We start from the raw sequence: 22,144 nt of genomic DNA, 5'->3' as shown, positions 1-22,144 counted from the left end.
GAACACAACCGCTCTCTGTGAATGTCTCCAATGGGAAGCACTTTCCTGAGTGCAAAGATCAATCAATAAGATCACTTCTTCTCATTGCTTAACAGTATCTTATATTTCTAAAAATGAAATAAATATATTATATATATCTTTGGTTTTATTATTCTGAATAAAAATTATATTATCCATATTTTTTAATATACAAATATATTGATGGTTTAATTTCTTTTATTAATTATTTGATAGTATAAATTTTAAAATACTACTAGATTGGAATACGTTGGGTCCTAGAAATAGAATTAATTTGTTTTACGATTAAAAAAATTTATTATGATGCTAATATATTTAACCCACAAGTGCAGTTTAGGGATAAAAATTTGAAACTTGGTGATTTGCTAATAAATTATTTGAAACTTGGTTTAATCTTCATACCGAATATCTTTAAACAAAACCAAGCTTGAAGCAGTATTTTTCATCATGGATAAGCAAAATTGCCTTCGAGATACAAAACTGCTTGTACAAGCAAATTGGCTGAAGCACCTTCCGATAGAGAAGCTTTGTAACAGAGAACAAAATCAAGCTGAGACTAGGCGTGTCACAAGACCGAGTTGGATCGCGTTGAATCGGAGCAGTTTCATTGCATGTCAGATTGGATTTTAGTAATTGGATTATGAATTAGCTAGAATAAAACAAATTGTAACGGATTTGACCGAGGCTGACTCCACATAGATTTAAGTAACATTTCTTTATATATTAGGTCACTTGCCTTAAAATTAATCTATGACTCATTTCTTTGTAACATGTTGTTGAACAAAGTTGATTAGTTAAACATGTTGATATCATTATTTGACACAGCTACACCAAAATAAAACATGTCATATTCATATATATGTAGACGCGACCGTTTCAACCATACTTGTAGGAACTCCATAATGACTTTTTGTAAACGATCATTTTTCGTAGTCAATTGTTAATTGGACTTGCTTAAATTTGGCTGCTATTTTAGACGTCGCAAGTCACATATGCCAAAATCCAATCCAATATTTGAATAGATTCAGAATAAATAAATGTTCATTGGAATTTTTGCAATTTAAGGAGAGATGAATACTAATATCGATTTATTGTAAAATAGGAATGGGTGGGTCGACGAGTTGGGTCTAGTTTCGACCGTAGCCAACTGTAGCTATGAGAGTAACATTCAGCTCCGTTACGTCTTGCGCGTGATTGAATTTAGCCTAGTAGTGATTAAGTTTAAAGTGGAAAAACACGAAGTCTACGGAGAAAAAGGTGAAATTTGCAAGACTGGTACACCCGAGGAAGAATCTAATCGTGACTTTCGTGTTCTTGTGAGTGATGGGGGATGAGAAATCTTTAGGGATAATGGGGAACAGCAGCAGAGAAAGGGATCGAGAGCTTCTGATACCGGTGGCGGATTCTATTGACCACCATCAGCACCACGATGACGACGGCGCTTCCTCGTCCTCCAAGCCCTCCCCCTCTGCTTCTTCCTCTCACCATCATTCTGGCTGCGAGGTATTATTATATCTATCATGTTTTTGTTCAAGTTTCCCATTTTAGGGGTTTCCTTGTTAGTACTAGTCGTTTGATTTATTTGATTGGATGGACTTTCCGGGAAGTGGTTGTTTTTGGGTCCTCTTTAATTGTTTGCTAAATTTGGTGCATGTGTGCTTAGCATTAAGCACCGCGGTGTTCAGTTATTACGATTGGAGGGCTTGTTTGATTGCTGTCACTGGAAGCTTGGTGTTTTCAATACACCGTGAGATAATTGGGGAAAAAAATTTATTTGTGAGATATCGGTTGATTAAGTGTAGATAGTAAAAGGGTACTGCCAAATTTAGTTTCTTAGCTTTCTTTAGTTCGATTCTTCGGTTGTGGAATTGAATTATCATGCATGCAATAGAACCTCAACGACAAATGCTTGGTCTAGCTTTAGTTGTGGATGGCGGACTTGTTTTTTGTTTAGCTCAATTCAGGACAAGAGTGATAACGTCGCAGGCATTTGAAAGGTTCAATTGTGTTTTTTTTTTGTTCATCTGTTCCAAATTAAAGAGAGGAGAGGCCCCATTGTCATCAGTTTTTCAGAAATGTTTTAAAAGGGGTTTTAGCAATTTATTGGCCCTGTGAATTTAGTTTCATGAGGAAGAACACTTGAATTTGGAAATATATTTGTTAGGTTTGTGTGTACCTTGGGCTTGCACCATCTGAGTCATGTCAATTTGTTTTCTTCTTTGGCAAAAAGTTTGGAAAGTAGTACCTCTATAGAATCTGTGATTCTTCCTGTGACGGACATTGAAAAGCTATCATCAGTCTTGCTTACTGTGCAGGCCTTCTACAAAGTTGTGAGGAGCTGGGCATCAAAGAAATTTATGACTGGATGGTAATTGTTATAAATCCCTGTTGTATGCAATTTGTGTGTTAAATTATAAGGATAACGGAAAACATACAATTTAAGGATCTGCTTAGACACTTAGTTGTTTCGGTAGTTATGCTGTTGCATTCTTTGACACCTGAATTTTTTGTTCCCTTACACTTAGTTGTTTCGGTAATTATGCTGTTGCATTCTTTGACACCTAAATTTTTTGTTCCCTTAGTTCTAGTCATTTTAATTTATGATGTTTTCATAAATTATTATATTGTAAGTTAAGGCCTTTCTTGATTTACTAAACAAGGTAAGGAGGTTTGATCTGTTCATTGATGTCCGCGTGTCAAATAGAATGTCTAAGATCTTAGGTCCGAAAGCAAGATCATACAAATTATTTTGTCTGAGTTAGTAAATTATTATTGCAAAGGTGGAGGTGATGCAAGCCAATGCCAATGCTTGGTTTGAGGCTTTATAAAAATTCTCAACTCATCCTCTTCACCAAATCTCATTTTTTCTTTACTAATGATCATTCATATTTAAAGAAAAAGGTCTTTAATTGTATATAAGTTGATAGCATTGTGAATCGAGCTTGTTAGGCTGTGATATGTGGAATTTATGTTGTGTGTGTGAGAAGATGAGCTACTTGAGGAACAGAAATACACACTTTATTAGAGACTGAAATAATTTCTTTTTAGAGTGATCCTTTTTGTTGTGACTGATTTTGCTTACTATTTTGATTTGCAGTGTCATCCTCCTTCCTATAGCAATAACTTTCTATATTACATGGTGGTTTATTCGTTTTGTGGATGGCTTCTTCTCTCCAATTTATGCACAACTAGGGATCAATATATTTGGTAAGCAGGAATATTAATCATTTTGATGCAACACACTGATTCTGTGCATTAATGCATTTATTGCCTATGCTAATTTGAGTTATCTCGCTGAACCATCCATTTGAAGCTGTAATATGTTGTTCGTTTTCTTTATGGCACCTCTGCGGCTGTATCATATATCTATGGTTAATAACTTGGCATCCAGATAAATATCTTATGCCTCTCAGTGTTTTGGTGCATTGACATTTGATACATGTTATGTTTAGGTCTAGGATTTGTTACCTCAATCACTTTCATTTTCTTGGTTGGAGTATTTATGTCATCATGGTTGGGGACTTCTATTCTGAGCCTTGGAGAATGGTTTATTAAGCGAATGCCATTTGTTCGTCATATTTACAATGCCTCCAAGCAAATTAGTGCAGCCATATCTCCAGGTACACTTTTTTTCTTGCATTCTTTTTTGTTGATAGACTTTCTGTTTTGGCACGGATCCTAGCTTTTCCAATTTGATTGCAGATCAGAACACTCAGGCTTTCAAGGAAGTGGCCATTATAAGGCATCCACGTATTGGTGAATATGCATTTGGATTCATAACTTCATCTTTGACCCTCCAGGTCTGCCATGTTTTGCATCCTTTTCATATAGCATTGATACGTCTTTTATTTTTGTCTTCAAACTTGTTCCTTTTTTAAAAAAATCTGAGTTACTTTTTGTGGATATTAATAGTTCATTTCTCTGCTTATCAAGATAATCTGATTGTCATTTCCTAAATATTTTTTTACATATTTGCTCTATAAAGACCTTAAAGATGATGGTAGAGAGATGTTCACTTCTAGATGCTGATGTAATAACATTTTACCACTTGACTTCTGTTCTTATTGTTAATTGTGATGTACCAGTCATCTTGATGTAATGTTTGTTTTTTTGGATTGTTGCCTTGTGTCTACCCCTCTTGCTAACTTCCTTTCGCACCGTGAATCTTATGATAAAAGATTGAAATAGTGGGATGAGTAGGAGTCATTACAATTTTAGAACGTTTTAGTTTCTCTAAATTGTTTTTTAAAAAATTTGGACTTGCATGATCTATTTCATAATCACTGTCATAATGGCATCTCCCTTATTGTGATCGTGGAACATAATCTATGCATATTGCTTTTTCTTTTTTCCTTTTTTCAGTCAATAGATTCATTGTTTTATGTCACAATTCACATAATTTCGTCTATGATTCCAGAATTATTCAGGAGAGGAAGAGCTATGCTGTGTTTATGTCCCAACAAACCATCTTTACATTGGTGATATATTCTTGGTCAGTGCCAAAGATGTTATAAGACCAAACCTATCTGTTCGAGAAGGGATTGGTATGATGTCTGTGCCATGTATCTTCTGTCTGCTAAATTTTATCCTCAACTTTTTTGCCTTCATCCGATATTTTGCTTTTTATGGAGGCATTTCAATACCTGAGGGCATATGTTTCTATTTCACAAGTGCATGTGTTTTATAATTCTTGGATCTTGGATAGCAGTCTAACACAGTGTTGGCCAGAGATTTAGTAATGTGAGATGCCTATAGGTGCAGCGCTCAATAGATTAAATTTTTTATAATTATCTCTGGGGAAGTTAAGATAAGTTAAAGGCTGGATTTGTGAACTCAAAGGTCCAAATTATAGAGTAAGGATAATAAATGGCTTAATAACGACTAGAAGGGCCAGAAAAAATGTTTGTCCTTTAAAGCACACTTGATTTATAAACTTTCAAAGACCATTTTAGAGAATACCCCCAATAATGTCCTTGCTAAGTATGACTTTTTATTATACCAAAAATGATAATTAATTGTTTGAAATTCTGTACTTTCTTGACATTATTCTAAATGCATAATATATGATTTTTTAAAAATAATATGTATTGAAATATAATCTTCAGGAGAAGTTAAGTAAACTGGGAAAAAAGTATAAAAAAACACGTTTTAATATTTGGAGGTGAGGCTAGAAAATGATGTGATTTAAAAGTTCGGATTATGATTAGTGTCAAATTGTATCTTTGCCACTCCCTTTTAGCAGATTAATTGATGGATTCTTAAATTCAAGGCATTGGTGAAGCTTTTTTGAGTAAATGTAAAATAAATGTGGACTTGACATATCCTTGTTACTTGTTGAGATGTAAATCCTTGATATTATTAGCTCAAGAATGCTCGAGGCCTAGTAATACTTTAAAAATAGTTTTTCATTAACATTGGTGTACTCCTGTATTTTTAATATATGTTTGTTGTGTGCAGAAATTGTCGTGTCTGGTGGCATGTCAATGCCCCAGGTATTGTCTACCTTGGATCCGAGAGTTATTCAAGTCGATAGAAACTGAGATGCATGAAAGTGGATGTGGACATATCATTTTCTCTACTTCACCACTTTACATTTTCGTAGGTTAGGCGCTGGCATGTTGTCATAGTTTACTTGGGATAATATCTTAAAGTGATAGATTCCTATTACTTATGTAACTATTATCCAATGTTTCAGTTATGCCAAATTATAAGGACTCATTTTGTTATTTTCCCTTGCGACGGAGAGCAGTTCAGCTCTCAAAAGTTTATCAAATATATTCAGCTCTCTAGTCCTTGATTTCTTGATGGTTTCTGGTAAAACGTTGTCGATATCCAAAATTTTACAAGTGAGTCGTATGTTTCTGGTTATGACTGGTCCTTACCAGTACTCGGGAAGGAACGACTAAATCAGTGAGATAGATAAAAATTCATCAGTCCAAGTGCGCGATACATTCCTGTTCATCTACATGGAAGTACTATAGTGGAGACTATTTCGATTTCCCCACGTGCATTGCTGTTTAGCTATTCATCTCCATTTCATATCAAATTATCATTGTCAGTTTATTCCATCCATATAACTTGGTGATAAGGGCACGTAATTTCTTTAGTAACATATGGCATAGTTGTTTTACAAGGTAATGTGTGATCTTATCAGCCTATAAAACCGCGTCGAGATAATGATTTTAATAAAGAGATTGGTTCTGAATATTATCTTATTCAAGTATAGTTTTGTTTGTTTTTTATATAAAAATTTGAATAAAGTTTACAAAATCTCAAACCAAACCATGGATTTCATTTTGTTTGGGTTTGGGCCGGTTTTGAGTATTAAATTTGAGTTTCAAGTTTCATGTGAGTCAGTATATAAAAGTTGAAAAAGTAGCAGTTGACTTTCGACAGAAGTTGAGTGAACATTTTATTTCATCATGAACTAAAATAATTACAAGTGATATGTGATATATGATGCATTAAAATACTTATACAGATTAAATAATTTTGAAACTCATAAAAAGCTTAAATTTTAATTGTTGCAGTTACTTGTATCGAGCTAAAATATGCAATAAATAAATTCTCAATCACTAATAATATAATACAAACTAAAAAAAATAAAATAAATATATATCAAAGAAAAATCATACTAAATTAACATAATTCATTTTATATTTTTTATATTAATGTAACCAAACCAAATGTTTTAGGTTTGGTTGATTTTAAAACCAATGGAAACTCCGATTGACTGAAAATCAATCAAAAACATACGTTTTGATTTGTTGTTTTACTTTTTTTTTTTTAAATTGGGACACAAATATTGTTCCATTTATTTATCTTCAAAATTATCAAATATCAAATCATACTAGAACATATTCAAATGTATATTCCCGAGTTGAATTTGAAGTAAATTATTGCGTTCGCGAGTTTAAAAACTTTAATATACTCGTTAGTATTAACAAATACTTTCAGAACTAAATAAATATAAGATTTCAAGGCGAATTCACATATTTGATTGATAGAATTTGACCAAAGAAAGAAAATTATCCAATTAAAATAAAGCCTTTTAAGTATCCGAGTTTTAGATTTGGAACCAAGTTTTGCGAACTTGAAACTAACAAAGAATAAATAATATTCGAATTGCACCCTAGTGGTTAGTAGTAGATTTTTATAGCATATTCATGTCTATAAGCTTGATCTTACTACTGATTCTAGTTCGTCTCATGCACCATGGTACGGGCACAACAATTTTTTCCCTTGATAGTCTAACAAAAGGAATTGCACTATTTTGCATATCATCGATAAATATGAAATTTACATCTAATTGATCAGTAAAAATATAATCCACCCACTCATAATTTCAGTAGAGAATACATCATCAGCTACACGAAAAAACGTATTTTCTAACAATAACATTTGTAATTCTACAAGTGCTTCGTTGAACTTGTTTTCGGAACAAACCGCCACAGGTCCACAGCAACATCAACTTCCTTTTTCTTGTGAAATTTGTACAGTTGGGGAACATCGAATCGGAGCTAAGAAAGAGAGGGTGGTTTCTCATCAATGCAAATTGTAAAAAAGCTAAATTAAAAAGAATATATTTAGACGCAGGTGCATCAAGCTAGCAAACTACCAGAGATACAGAAGTCAATATTAGATACCTCACACAAAACTTCTGCAGTGACTGCATTATGCTCTCGCAAGGATGTTCTCTTGACATGCTGCGATCAGAATTAATCAAGAAAGGTAATAAAGCACTGTATTATCAGCAATATCGTGAGAAACTGTATGATTTGCTGCTAATAATGTTAATTTATGAATAAATTTAAGCAGAAAAAGGATGCTACATGCAGATAAGTTGAGGTAGAAAACTTGACGTGGAAAGCCCCAAACTTTGTATGTATCAAGGAAAGTGATGGAGAAGTGGAGTATACGCATGCACAGGGAGCCCAATAGCCAAAGCGCAAACAAAAAGAAGCTAACTTAAACTTAGGAACAAGCCTGGAAATGTTCCAAGACCACATAACAAATATGTTAACCCTGGAAAGTTTTGTAACAACTGGACAGGGTGATAAAACTAAGACAATCACAAACAAAAAAAAAACAACCCATTCAGCCCTCAAAATTAAATAATTCAACATCCCTCACTTCTAGTTCGGTGTATGTAAGGTTGAGAACACAAAGCTGATTAGCCACCATCAACAATCTTTAACATAATTGATGAAAAGGGACAATTTGTTTGCTAGCCATACAGGGTACCTTGCAGAGAATGAATCCAAAAGGCAAGCAGTTAACTCGGTCATTAAAAAAAAGCAATTTCTCAAAGCTCTGACTGCAATGAATAGAACCTAATTTACGATTCATTAACAAAATAGCCATGACAAGTGACTGCAATTTAAAAGACAACATGAAAATTTAATCACAATTAATTGCATATCAAAAGATGAAAACAAATTCAAACATAGATGATCCCAGCTTCATGAAAAACTCAAGCTTACGTCTCTTGTTGTGCTCTTGTGCAATGAATAAACTGCTTGAGTAGCAACCTGACATGTTGATATTTTTAAAAATTAGATATATCAGACAAAAGAAAGTAGCCATGGAGGTCTCCTTGCAACATTAATACAAAAAAAAAAAAAAACACACACACACATTGTGAAACTGTAACTAATGGTTTACCTTCAAAGCTGTGGAGAGAAATTCCATGTCAGCTCCTTTCTTTCTAGTTCCAAACGGAGGATTCAGTACAACAGTATCCACAATTCCACCTATACAAAGGCCACAAACTCTGGTCAACATTTCAATCAATTCAAGGAGGACAACACTTCAACTAATTTTGCATTCACACGTACATTTCTAATATAAACGCTCAATGTCTAAAATCACACATACACCTGAAAACAATCTTGGTCGTACAACAATTTAAAAGGGTCTTTTCAAGCGAATTCATCGAGTGTAACAAAGATGTATTAATTAAAGTAGTTTTGTATTTTTGTTTGGTGGATGCAGAGAAAGAACTACCTCGCCATCTTAAGTGCCTTATATCACATTGGATGAAATCCACGTCTAACTGCAAATGCAATTCATCACGAACAGAAAAAAAACCATGTCAACCTTTCAATTCAATCACATAAGAACAAGTTATGCCAATCAGGAGAAGTGTGGCCATTCTAAAACAACCGCAAAATAAAACAAAACTAACAAATTTTAGTGCATACTAACCAACTTATTGTTGGAATTTGCATAAATTCCAAAACATGCACAGCTGAAACTAAAGAATGAAAAAATAACTTTCAATACAAAACCTCAAAGCTTATATAAAGGTGATGCCTTGAAACTGCAAAGCATATAAGAACAATGTGTACATTTGTTGCTAGCTTTACAATGAACACACTTATAAGTTAACCCTCTTTCCTTAAAAAATATAAGCAGTTTACCAAATATCAACTGTTTAACCATGGCTTAGGATCTTTTCTAAGAACTTGAGCGGTAAATAGGCAATCATAGATAATCATTTTGGCCAATTGAAACATATTGAACTGTTTCATTTTAACCAGTTATCAGATGTTGAGCTCTATCGATAAACATACATCAAAGACCTGTCAGCTTAAAACCAGGAAAGCACATGTAAAACCAGACCTCAAGTTCATCTGCATTTGAGGAAGCAATTTCTATAGATTCAGCATCAATATCAATCCCAATAACATGCCTGATCAAACAAACCAAGGATCAACATCACGTATGTTTCAATAAAATCAATTCAATCCCCGAGCTGGAAACAGATAGGTTTAAGATTTATGTACTACAACATAAACATGACACATAATCAGAAGCACTAAAAGACAACTTATTCACTTACTTTGCACCTAAAAGAGCAGCAGCAAGTCCTAGTGTACCGCAGCCACAACCAAAATCTGCCACAACCTTATCGCTCACATCCCCAAATGAATTATCCGCCTGATTTTGTGCAAAATACAAAATCCATGCATAATCATAAGGTAGCTATATGCCTATATACAACATTAACATAAATGGCAAACAAAATAGCATAAATTCAGCATATGAAGAAAAGGGTGTCCGCTAAAAGCAGGAAAAAGGAGAAGAATCAAAAAATGGAGAATCTTTACAGTGTAGAGCAACCGAGATGCAATGTGGGGTCCTGTCGGATATTGTTCCAATTCAATCTGTTTTATCAAAGGAGACTCAAATACTTCAATTAACAGTTATCGTCATGCACAGAAGCCCAAAGATAAGCAGAGAAATTCAAGACCTTTGGGTTATCGAACTGTTGCAGAGAACCGAGGTAGCTCTCCAACTGCTTTAGCTTCATCTTTCTGTTCGGGAAAGCCATGTGCGTGCCCTAGTATAAATATTTATGCAGATTTTTTGAGGTAACAAAATATTGAATTTAAATTCCTAAAAAAATATTGAAATTATACAAATTATTGCAATATTTAATTGAGAGATAAATGGGTAATATTGGAATATATTTTACAATAAATTTATAAATTTAAAACAAAAGAGAGAGAATTTTTTCATCGTAGACTGATTTTATAAAAATTATCATAATTATATTTCGAAGCATAGTTTTAAAAAGTAATATTTTTAGTATAAAAAGTAATATTTTTCATGAATAACTCAAATAAGATATTTGTTTCACAAAATACGATCTATAAAAACGACTCACACAAATATTTACCTATTTCTTCTTTATTATTCAAAATTCTTGTGTGTGTGATTGAAATTTCTTTGAAGGAGGATCTCCTTCATCATAATACCAATTGACTCCTGTATCCCTTCTCAAAACAAAAAAGTAGAAAGTGGTAGGATGCATGAAAAAACTAAATATCTAAACTGTAACTTATAAAGAAAAAAATTTGTTATAAAAAAATTAACAACAATTTAAAAATCATTGATTTTAATATATTTTAGTTTTTTTTAAAAAAAAAATATCTGAATTTTAAATTTATGTGTTTTTGCATAACATCCCACCAACTCCAAATTGATAAAATGGATGAAGTGTTTCAAGAAAATTTATCTCAAGCATTCAAGAACACAAAGCCTAGCCTTTTTCCATTTGAATCACAATGTAGCGATACACAGTTCGCCATTTGATGATCTTAAAAACCATCCTGACAGTCTCGCCAACAAATCCACCGTCGCAAGGAAATTGCGTTTCTGTTATCAAATTCTACCAATCTGAAACAACTCCGCCAGGTGTTTGGCCATGTGATTCGCACCCATTTTTTAGAATTAAACCCGGCTTCATTCCATTAAAACAACATCAGTAGAACCCACGGGAGATTATAATCATACACGGAATCACTACATGTTTACATAATGATGTGTCGCGCTGGACTCACGCCTGATCAATTTCCACTTCGGCCTGCGGCAATCTGGGTGGTTTGAATTTAGCTCAAAAATTGCACAAGTTTGTGTTTCAGGTAAAAGGTTTTGTAAGATCTGACCTTCTCATGACGAATTCCCTTGTAGACATGCATGGAAAATGCGGTCGAATGGACTTGGCTCGTACGGTTTTCGGTGAAATGGAGGAGAAGAATGTGTCCTCATGGAATTCTGTAATTGTTGGCTATTCTACGCATGGGCATGGGCATGGGCATGCGAGTCTTAACTTGGATCTAACTCAATCCCAAAAACTAGTTCAAGGGCGGAGGATTGTCTAAGATCATATATACAACTCCCAGGTTAGTGGGACAATTAACACACCCTCTCAAGCCCAGGAATGAACATCTGGAGCGTGGAGTTTACAAATGACCTAATTATGGGCAGAACAGGTGGCCTAATTATAGGCAGTCCAACACATAACGGTGGAGCTCGGGCTCTGATACCATGTTAAGAATGGAACTTGGAGCTAACTCAACCCCAAAAGCTAGCTCAAGGGGAGAGGATTGTCTAAAACCATATATACAACTCATAGATTATTTATCTTACCGACGTGGGACAATAAACACTTTTGTTAATTGTTCTCGAGTGTTTCCACTGTATGACAGAAGCTGGCATCAGGCCGAATCACGTCACTTTTGTTAGAGACTTAGAGTATTGATTGAGCGCTCGAGTGCACGGGGGCTTGGTCCAACAGGCAACAGGGGAAACATTATTTCGACATAATGACAAAGATTTATGGGATTCGGCCTTTGTTCGGCCGTGTAGGGCTGCTCAAAGAGGCCGAGTCTACTGTGGAGCAGATGCCGATGAAAGCTAATTTCGTCATATGGGGGAGTTTGATGGGTGCGTGCGAAAACTATGGAGATGTGCAGATGAGGGAATGGGTGAGTAAACATCTGGTGGAGTTGGAGCCAGAGAACGACGGGGTATTTGTGGTTCTCTCGAATATATATGATAGCCACTGTATGTGGGAAGAAGTGGAGCCGATGAGAGAAATTATGAAGCGGATAAAACTGGCCAAGATTCCTGCTTATAGCTTGCCTGATGGTTCATACCGAAACCATATGTTAATTTGTTTATTGGAGTTCGACACTAGACTCGAAAAACAATTTTTTTTGCTGAAGCTCGGTTGATTAAGTTTGAGTACTTGATGATGAGCTTTACAAGTGTTCCAAATTATAGCTCGTGGCTTGCCGTTACAGAAGCATAATTTTGATATAGTAATGAACAAAAATGATGAGCATTTTATCGAATCAGCTTGATGTTAAAGATGAAAAAGGTGATAAAAAAAGGTTGCTTGGAGGAGGAAATATAATCATGTATTAAGATGGGCGTTATGATTTGGGCCTGGTCGAAGTCCCATTTTAGCCCAAGTCGGCTAAATATGAGTTTAATTCACACTTTCGAGATATTTGACTTGCCTTGAATACTTTTCGCAAAGCTCAACTACCTGTGTTTGTAATTTTTATTGATAAAAATTGTGTGAGACGGTTTGATGCGTCGTATTTTGTGAGACATATATCTTATTTGGGTCATCCATTAAAAATTATTATTTTTTATGCTAAAAAAATATTACTTTTTATTGTAAATATCGGTAGGGTTGACATGTCTCACAGATAAAGATTTGTGAAACTGTATCACAAAAGACCTACTCAATTTTTTATTTTAGTTTTTGTAATTTTCGGTTGTACATTTTTTCGTCCATTCCGGAGGTCTTGGTCTATTCTCCCCATCTGATAACACACATGTTTAGTTTTTATACGAAAAATTAGCATAATGTATTTTTTTCTAAACAAAAAAAATATTTATAGCTAGAGTGGATTCTTTAATTGTTCACCAATTTTTTTGTTAGAAAAGAGAGCAAAATTTTGAAAAATATGAATGTGGGGTTGTTGCAAGTGTAATTGTCGACCAATTGAAAGCAAGGAAACCAAAAGAATTAAGTCGCATCTTGACTTGAGGAGCACAGCCAAATTAAATAAAAATGCATAATTTATATTATTAGTTAGTACTTTTTTAATTCAAAATATTTTGATTTAAAAACCAACATCCCCTCGTAGTTAATGTCTTATTTCACCATAATAAATTATATTCGTTATTCATCCATCAACAGAAATTTCCAAGGCAACAAATTAATAAGCATTATGTCACGTAACGGCATATAGATATACATATGGAATTATTAAATTTATATATTTGCGTGAAATTAATTACGGGACCAGACTAAATAATTGAGGGTGACCCCTCGACTTACGCATTGTCCATTTCAGAGTTTATTAATGCTGAGAGAGAAGAGTAGACAGCCCAAATCGTGTCCGTGTAATTTCCGTTTTTATAAACTGTTATTTAATCTTGTGGATATAAATCCGTCACACTCAATAACTCCTACTCTTAATATTATATACATATATAATTTTTTATAGTATATTACAATGTGCATGCCATTATGATATATATATTGAAAGAATGTTTGTTATCTAATCATAAAATAATATTTGAACACACATCTTGGATGCCTATATATATATATATATATATATATATATATATATCATAACTAATGGGTAAAATTTTCATGTTGGTTTCTGATGAGAGAATTTAGATAATATTTTATTTTGTTATGAATTCGTCTTTATATATATGTGAAATAAGATGACGAGGATCAATTAAGTTTGAGTTATTAAAGCTAAGGGTTTAGACGAATCAAGTCGAGTCGAATGTCACGAAAACTTATAGGCTAGAAGTGGATCTTGATTTGAAGATAGAGAAAATTTAATATTATCGGTCAATTGTGCTTGAACTAGAGCTCGACTTGGATTCCGTACGTAGTTGAAATATTTAATCATGACAGCAAGTTATTCAAAATGTTCAAAACACAAACTATCGGACATTCGAGTTAGGTTCGAAATCGATAATATGTTATAATTTAACACATCCGATAAATATGAACCCTAGCTTTAAGGTGTGAAGAATTATAAAATAAATTGGGTATAGCAAAACCTTAAAGGAACAAGGTCCGACCGTTAACCCCTATAGCTTTACGTTTTTAACCACTACCCGTGCATGTGGTTGAGTGGGTGTGGTAGGGTCTTGAATTGGCCCTTATTAAATACACTTATTCTTTATGGTTCCTGGTCATCTTTGTATAAATAACCCCGCCTTTTCATTTTGCAACACTGAACCAACCAAACAACCAACTTTTTCCGATAAGCTAACTCCTCTCCGAACAAAAGACAAATTAAACAAGCAAAAATGGTGGAAGTAGAAAAAACCCCGAAAGAGCTAGGCAAGAAATATTGGAACATGCTGAAAATAATGCTCTACATGATGAGAGAAGGCGTGTGCAGGAAAAGCAAGGTAATGCTGGACTTCCACATGCTCCTGAGCCAAGGCAAACTAGCGAGCAAGGCCATCAACAAGCTCATCCTCCACAACCACCACAGCTACTTCGCCGCCCTCACCTGCCGATCGGACGACTCCCGCATGTCGTTCATCTCGCCGCGGGAGTACGAGTTCAGCTGCAGCAACACCCCCGTCTACACTTCCTACATCTCCAAGCGTAAGAACCGTCAGAATGATCATCGCCACCACCAACCGCAGGAGGTTAAAGTCGTGCAGAAGGTGTTCGAGATCCTGAACGACTACGACGACTCCCCGGAGGCGTCCCCAGCGCCGGGAGCCATCCACGGAACCGTGGCGGCGGCGTACTCGCTGACGGCCCAGCTGAGAGATGCTGACAAAAACCACCAGGTGGACAAGGATGCGGAGGCGTTTATCAAGAAGTTCTACAAGGATTTGAAGAACCAGAAGAGAATAGCTGCGTTGGAATCTCCATCGCCATATCATAAATGGGCTCGATAGATCCATAGCTGTAATTGAAGAACTTGTAATTTAATTTGTTTCTTTCTCATTGTTCTTTCAACATCTTAATTCCTTCCAGGTTAATTGTGTTCCTGTAAGACAACTTTTATTATTTTCTTACCACGATTTTCATGCAAACGAGTTGGTTGGAAAACTGCTAAAAAAATATTTTGTTATTATAAATCAAAATTTGAGTAATTATTATTGATCTAGTCAGCTTAAAACAAATGCATGAAACATTAGAAAGATATAATTTATTTAATTCCACACAAAAAAAGATAAAATTTAGATAAGTCATGTACAATATTGAATTGGGAGAGTAGATAATTTAGGAATTTATTTTACAAGATTTATTATATATTAAATAAATCAAGTAATTAAGTTATCATTATATATTTTTGTACAAAAATTTTTATTTTAAAATATATATATAATATGTCTACTTTATATTACTATTTAGTACTGTGTAGGAAAAATTTATATAGTAAATATAAATAATAAATATAATTTTATTGTATTCTTCATTTAATTTAATTTATGATTTTAATTAATTAGTTTCTGTTTGCTGGACAAAAATGGTAGCTATATTTTGAATAGTAGTACTTAATATATTGACATCATCTATTATTTGACATTGAAGGTGATGGCTGGCTCAAAGAAAAGCTAGCAATATTAATGACTTACGAATAAGGCCACTCGAACTCGTGACTCAACGTGTTCCAGTCCCCACAGTCGTTGAGACGTCACATTTCATGCACGACATACGGAATTAAGGGTACATTTCCATGGGTCCGAAGGATGGATATTCGAGTCGGATACGAGTGGATTTGGATAAATTAAAGATTTTCTTATACGGAAGACTTTCGATCATTATTATGACCTATTTAAGCCATGTAATTTATCAAACTTAATTTACATTTTTTGTTTATTTGTAGGTATTTACTAGAGGAATATTTTTATTTATTTATTTAATAAAGATACCATTTAAAAGTTGCAAATATAAACGAAGTAATATAATAGAGTATGTCTCGTGAGACGGTCTCACGAATCTTTATCTGTGAGTCGAGTCATCCCTACCGATATTCACAATAAAAGATAATACTTTTAGCATAAAAAATAATATTTTTTCATAGATGACTCAAATAAGAGATCCGTCTCACAAAATACGACCGTTGAGACCGTCTCATACAAGCTTTTGTCATATGAATATTATTGTCTAGCAGGTTTGATAATCCGAATTCATTAACTTCGGGTATGAATCGTGGTAGGTTTAAATTTAGGTTAAAACGGGTGGAATCTAATACAAAACTAAATCTGCTCCATAATCATCCTCATTGTATTTCAATCACTTGGGGAAATAACTGATTCTCATTATTATAGGGATATGGAATGTTTAAATATATACAAATATCGTAATTAAGGCCTTTGACGAGTCAAAATTGTTGGATTAATCAGATAATTTTAACCTATATCAATTAATTTCTTCAAGGTACGATGAAATTGCATTTCACATCACATCACATCACGTCTGCACCCATGCGTATACATTGATTGGATCATCTTGAAATATGTTTTATATACAACGATGTTTAACTTATTATAACGCACAAGTGATTAAAAAAAAAAAAACCGAAACTATGACTTCACATTCCCTCTATATATATGTATATCTATATGTATGTATATATATGTATAAAAGAATTTCGCCAATAGAGAGACAGAAGTTGGTTTCTTTGGTATGAGCAATTGTTAATTTGTCATTTGGTCCCTATCAAATTTTGCTAATTATCATGTTGCTCTAACCAATTGTTAAATTATCATATGACCCCTGTCAATTTTGATAGTTATCAGTGCTCCTTTATAATATATAAATGGTAATACTATCGTATTCATCAACGTACAAATTACAAAAATATTCATATTTCACGGACTAATACAAAATTTGAACACATTAGAAAAAAAAAATATATATATATATATATATATATTACCACACAACATGAACATGTGCGTTGCTGCGCTAAGTATTATATCAAGTGTAAGCTCAATAGAGACACAAATTTGGTAGTTTCGTATGACCAAATACAAAAATGATTATGATATTATCTTTATTTTAATATAAATCAAATTGATTATCAAAAAAAATCGATTAAGGTTCCATTTAAAAAAAAAAAAAAACAAGTACGCAACTCGTGCACAAAACTCTTGTATAACATAAAGAATGTGCTTTGATTGGCATCCCATACTGCGCACGGATATCTCCAAGACAGAACAGCTACATCATAGAAACATACCGCTAACTAACTAGAACGCCTAATAAATACTAGGTCGAATAGTTTGTGGCCATAATTTCCCATTATTGAATAAAAGTCTCTCTCGCATTTAAAAATGGGTGTCGAATTTTTCTTTTTTGTTTTTCTTGCACCCTTCATTATTTCTTCGATGGGTTCTTTTCATTGTGAAATCATTCTTATCCAGGCATGCATCATCATTTTTCAGTGGTGCCCAAAAAGATTTTTAGATTTGAATTTGGTGATGTAATTGGCTAGAAGTTATTAATAGGTAATTTCCATACAAACCTATTACTTCGATGCAGCCAAAGCCACATTAAGTGCAAATACCGATTCATAACTTGGAACTTGCAACCTTGTATTTGCCCCGAAAATATGGAGACACTACCCATTCCGAATGATAAAACGTCCTGGACAATACTTGGAGCGATTGAACCACTTTTTTCAAATTTCACAAGCAGAGTTAATATGCGTCAAAGGGGGGAGTGGATGGATCTGATTAAGGATGATGATTGTGATATTTTAGGACTTCAAAGCCAGGGGACGGGAGAACATAAACAGCTTGATTATCGAATGTTGCACCTCAAGATTCCATATTGAGGTCAAATAATTAACATGTCTGAATATACACCGTACAGGTGGAGTCAGAAATCTACGAACGAATGCAGGACTTAAAAAGTTGTGTTTCCAAAATCCAGAGGGTGATACACACAGGGTTAAATGTACAAAATATGGCAAGGCAGTTAAGTCAAAATTGTGGATGTAATGCATTTTCAGTTATGGTAATTTCAAAAACATTAATTAGCAATCACAAATTGAAATCTAATGTATCTCCAATTAGGCTTTACAGAGCAAGAGACTCCTAATGCTAGATGCAAAATACTTCCTGTGACTATTAGGGTTCAATCAAAAGCAACGATGATTTATAGCACATCTCTCAGGTCAGGTTCGTGACCTAATTATAACAAACCCCTCCCATATATTGGCAAAACTGGTAGTGATATTAGGAATCATATATAAGAAAAATGGCTAGCATTATGGAATATGTACTCACGTTGGAGGATTCTTCTCTGATTGGCATGTTGACAGGCATTCTACAAATCATTGGTAATTTGGTTCAACAAAGTAAGCCATCTGTAGAAGAAGGTTAATCAAGATTGATTGCCATCCTGTTTTATTGTACCAAATAAACAAGCAATAGTGTATCTATGAGGTATCACAAATTTGGGCTCTCCGAAATAGCCACTTTCTTCCATTACAAAAGAATATACCTCACTTTATTTACACTCTATGAGGTATCTAACGACGGCAGATAAGATCAACCAAAAACTTGTGAACATTCTCATGAACTCTTAATTTAAAGAGTTGTGTGTCAATTCCAAATTGAATAGTTGTAAATCCCCTTCAACTCATGACCGACTCCCACAAGATCAGATCAACGGGTCGTTCATGGCTAGAATTGGTACAATACTTTTTGCCTAATGCAGACCACAAGTTCTGCGATATTACCTAGTGTAGCCAAGAAAAATCCATTGCAGCAAGATCTCACCCGTTGCTGGAGTAGGTACATGAATTTTCTTCACCTTTGCTGAATTGCATGGATGGTCAGTGACGAACCAAACAAAAATAAGAAACAATCATGCTCAAATTAAACATAAGAGATATTGCATGACAAAGAGGAATTCTCAAGTGAGAGTACAGGAAGAGAAATTTCAAAAACTTTGGAAAGCCTTGTAGAATTTCTTTCTTGACCAGTACACACTACCCGGTGTAAGGTAGATCTGCGCAGAGAAATAAAAGCAAACACTTTTATAATTAACTCAGAAATTTCATATGCAAAGTATCCATACCTTTCCTCAAACAGGTAAGTCGATGGGGATTCTATGGACAAAAGTTTACAAACTTAGACCTGCAATGCATTCAAATTTCAAACATATGAATTGTGAAATACAATATCTAATTTCTACTCGCATAATGCCTTAATATCGCGTGGTGTATATATGGTTGCTAAATAAGCATATCGAGGCCAAAAGTCAGAGCAGTTGATTGGATTACGAAATAGGGCAGACAGGTGTTCATCGCTGCTCCAAATGAAAGAATCAAATCAAATAATTACATCATGATTGCAGGCATTTCTATAACTTATATTGCTACATTACAAAACATGTTCAGTATTTTGCGATCAAGTCGACAAGGGGACGACACTTTAAGAGAATGTCAGCTCCAAATCAGGGGAAAAAACACCGCTAACAGAAAATACTTCTGCACACTTGCACATTACCTAAAAGTGCAGTTGCTCCAGCGTTCCAACATATCACCAAGATTTACAATAAATGCCCTGAAAATCAAGTACCAGCAATTAGATATTGAGAAAGCGTCATCGCTAAATTGATAAAAATCTACATATGCATTTGAAGTTCAGATAGCCAATATTTTTTTTCCCAATTTATCTACAGGTTGAACATACGTGCAAAACTTGTTCAATTCATAAGACTTGGCACGTCACCAATCCTTTGCAATTGTCAATCCAATGTCAGCAATAACATTTTGGTACTGCTCCAATCGCTCCAGAATTGTGAACAGTGAAATATATGATTTCTTGGTATCCTATCCTATTTCAAACATGAATATCACAGAATGTTTTCACGCAAAATATCACTGGTTACACTGAAATATATGATTTCTTGGTATCCTATTTCAAACATGAATATCACATAATGTTTTCATGCAAAAGCGTCTGACCCAAATACGGCACGACCTTTGTTACACATTGGTAAAATGGTTCACTTTCTCTTGAACAATACACTGGATTAGAGTTTAAATTTGCATCCATCATATATCCGAGCGTACATGATTTTGGGTTAATTTGAGCCGATGTGCCCTCAAGGGGAAATTTCTCGATTCAGTCTCATATTTTTATGGAGAAATCAGTTCAACGAACCTATCAGTCTGTATGATTTGATGAGGAATTGAGGATGAAAATTAAAGAGGCAATGACATGAACAACACATTCCAAGCGACATATGATCAATCTTGCAAATGAAAATTATTATTTTGCATTAGCGACAAAAAGTAGTGTTATAAGAAAATATTTCCCTGTAAATAAATGATTAAAAAAATTCATCCTGAAATACTAATTTACATCAAACAATGGGCAGTCTCTACCCTAGAACTTGACCCTCGATTGCGGTCTTGGGCATGCATCTAGTTTTTGACAGGAGAATTAAATACATGTTGACTAATTAATAAATCGCCAAATAACATTAATGCGTAATCAATGAGGGTTGCGAAATAAGTTCATTTACGTGTACGTATAATGGAATATCCAACTATTTATTTGTATTTACTAACTATTATATATTATAACGTCCCAATTATATAGGTTTGTTTCATTTTTCATACAAATTATTGATTTTTTGAAAATATCAATTATACAAACATTTTTTTCATTTTACATTTATTTAATGAATGCTTATATAAATGATTTTTTTTTTTATCTTTTCAATATTTGGCTAATTACAAAGCCCCAAATTATATAGAGGTATAATACTATATTGGTGAAGAAGAGAAAAAAAAAATTATGACTAAATTTTAAAAGTATTAAAACAATTTCTTTGTCTTTTATTTATAGTTTTAATTTTTAATAAATAATCATATCACTCTTGTATTGTTGTTATTATTAATATTATTATTATTTTACCTATATACGAAGAGACTACTACTATGGGTTATATTTCACCAATTATAACATTTGTTCATGACTTATGCGGAGAGTGGAACATGACAAGACATGTGTTTTCTACTTAATTTTGTTTTTTACGGTAATCATATTACATTTTTACTTAAATTTTGATCCCAAAAAGTGAAGATGAAAATATAAAACAATAATAACCAAAAAAGTCATTATCCCTATAATTAAGTTTACGAGGAAGTTTCTGTGGATCTTCACATTATAACAGACGAATTACAACACAAAATCAGACTCAGGACGACATCCGGGTCCGGCACAAGGGGCAAGAGTTATTGACCGAAACCCACTGCAAGATGCAATTTACATGGAAAACATGGCCACAGGAGACCTGCGTACCCCCTGCTCCGCCTGTTTTGAACCCTTTCATGCAGACAGAGCAGCGACCTCCGCCATTCACCACCCTCGGCATTTCATACAACAGGATTTCAGTGGCCGATCTGGGTCTTGCTCCGGCTTCATGCTGTTCGTTTAAGTACTCCGTGGCCGAGTCTTCCGGCATGGTCAAGGCTTCATCAAGGTCAAAAACCTGATCTATCTCAAACAGCGGCAACATGATTCGGCACTTGATAGAATTAGAATGGGAGAAATGGGATTCAAGAAATGATCTATGGGAATCGTGGGTTATGGGAACATCTGAATTTATACATGTTTTAGAAGGGCAAAGTGTCCACGCAACTTGATAGTGTTATTGCATTATTATCGAAAGTCGAAAGTCGAAAGTCAAAAGGAAAACACGATTACAATATTGAACGCTATGTCACCACCATTGGCAACCTGCAAGATGTGAAAGGGACAAGCGGCTATCCGCCAGGAAGCTGGTTATAAAGGTGAA

The 22,144-nt window shown here is 34.2% G+C and overlaps 3 protein-coding genes and 1 pseudogene across 4 annotated transcripts; 3 read left to right on the top strand and 1 right to left on the bottom strand.

Moving 5' to 3' along the window:
* Positions 1 to 1,115: 1,115 nt before the first annotated feature.
* Positions 1,116 to 5,807, top strand: LOC142546123 (protein CONTINUOUS VASCULAR RING 1-like). Its single transcript, XM_075653647.1, has 7 exons — positions 1,116 to 1,521; positions 2,334 to 2,386; positions 3,116 to 3,225; positions 3,471 to 3,638; positions 3,721 to 3,818; positions 4,436 to 4,562; positions 5,476 to 5,807. Exons 1-7 carry the CDS (start codon positions 1,342 to 1,344, stop codon positions 5,556 to 5,558), a joined length of 819 nt encoding a protein of 272 aa, XP_075509762.1. The 5' UTR covers positions 1,116 to 1,341; the 3' UTR covers positions 5,559 to 5,807.
* Positions 5,808 to 7,267: 1,460 nt separating this feature from the next.
* LOC142546122 (uncharacterized) lies at positions 7,268 to 10,405 on the bottom strand. 2 transcript variants are annotated; one of them, XM_075653645.1, is made up of 9 exons: positions 10,274 to 10,405; positions 10,131 to 10,187; positions 9,863 to 9,960; positions 9,643 to 9,712; positions 9,025 to 9,073; positions 8,683 to 8,771; positions 8,502 to 8,549; positions 7,665 to 7,724; positions 7,268 to 7,538 (listed from the first exon to the last, which is right to left on the bottom strand). In XM_075653645.1, the coding sequence occupies exons 1-9, from the start codon at positions 10,352 to 10,354 to the stop codon at positions 7,428 to 7,430; spliced, it is 663 nt and encodes a 220-aa protein (XP_075509760.1). In that variant the 5' UTR covers positions 10,355 to 10,405; the 3' UTR covers positions 7,268 to 7,427. The 2 variants fall into 2 exon arrangements, with proteins under 2 accessions (XP_075509760.1, XP_075509761.1); XM_075653646.1 differs by having other exon boundaries at positions 9,863 to 9,927.
* A 970-nt stretch (positions 10,406 to 11,375) lies between these two features.
* LOC142547844 (pentatricopeptide repeat-containing protein At1g77170, mitochondrial-like) lies at positions 11,376 to 12,542 on the top strand (annotated as a pseudogene).
* A 2,119-nt stretch (positions 12,543 to 14,661) lies between these two features.
* Positions 14,662 to 15,270, top strand: LOC142547843 (uncharacterized). The gene has a single exon (XM_075656308.1). It carries the CDS (start codon positions 14,662 to 14,664, stop codon positions 15,268 to 15,270), a length of 609 nt encoding a protein of 202 aa, XP_075512423.1.
* The last annotated feature ends 6,874 nt before the right edge of the window (positions 15,271 to 22,144 follow it).

The sequence above is a fragment of the Primulina tabacum genome, chromosome 5 (genome assembly GCF_025594145.1).
Source record: "Primulina tabacum isolate GXHZ01 chromosome 5, ASM2559414v2, whole genome shotgun sequence".
Taxonomy (NCBI): domain Eukaryota; kingdom Viridiplantae; phylum Streptophyta; class Magnoliopsida; order Lamiales; family Gesneriaceae; genus Primulina; species Primulina tabacum.
This window is presented reverse-complemented; position numbering and strand designations above follow the sequence as displayed.

Coding starts and splice junctions, on each gene's coding strand:
- LOC142546123 (XM_075653647.1), top strand. CDS start 1,342: ATGGGGGATGAGAAATCTTTAGGGATAATGGGGAACAGCAGCAGAGAA. Junction 2,387..3,115: donor AAGAAATTTATGACTGGATG/GTAATTGTTATA, acceptor TTTGATTTGCAG/TGTCATCCTCCTTCCTATAG. Junction 3,639..3,720: donor TAGTGCAGCCATATCTCCAG/GTACACTTTTTT, acceptor ATTTGATTGCAG/ATCAGAACACTCAGGCTTTC.
- LOC142546122 (XM_075653645.1), bottom strand. CDS start 10,354: ATGGCTTTCCCGAACAGAAAGATGAAGCTAAAGCAGTTGGAGAGCTAC. Junction 8,772..9,024: donor AAGGCACTTAAGATGGCGAG/GTAGTTCTTTCT, acceptor GCCTTTGTATAG/GTGGAATTGTGGATACTGTT. Junction 7,539..7,664: donor CTGCAGAAGTTTTGTGTGAG/GTATCTAATATT, acceptor TCTCTTTCTTAG/CTCCGATTCGATGTTCCCCA.
- LOC142547843 (XM_075656308.1), top strand. CDS start 14,662: ATGGTGGAAGTAGAAAAAACCCCGAAAGAGCTAGGCAAGAAATATTGG.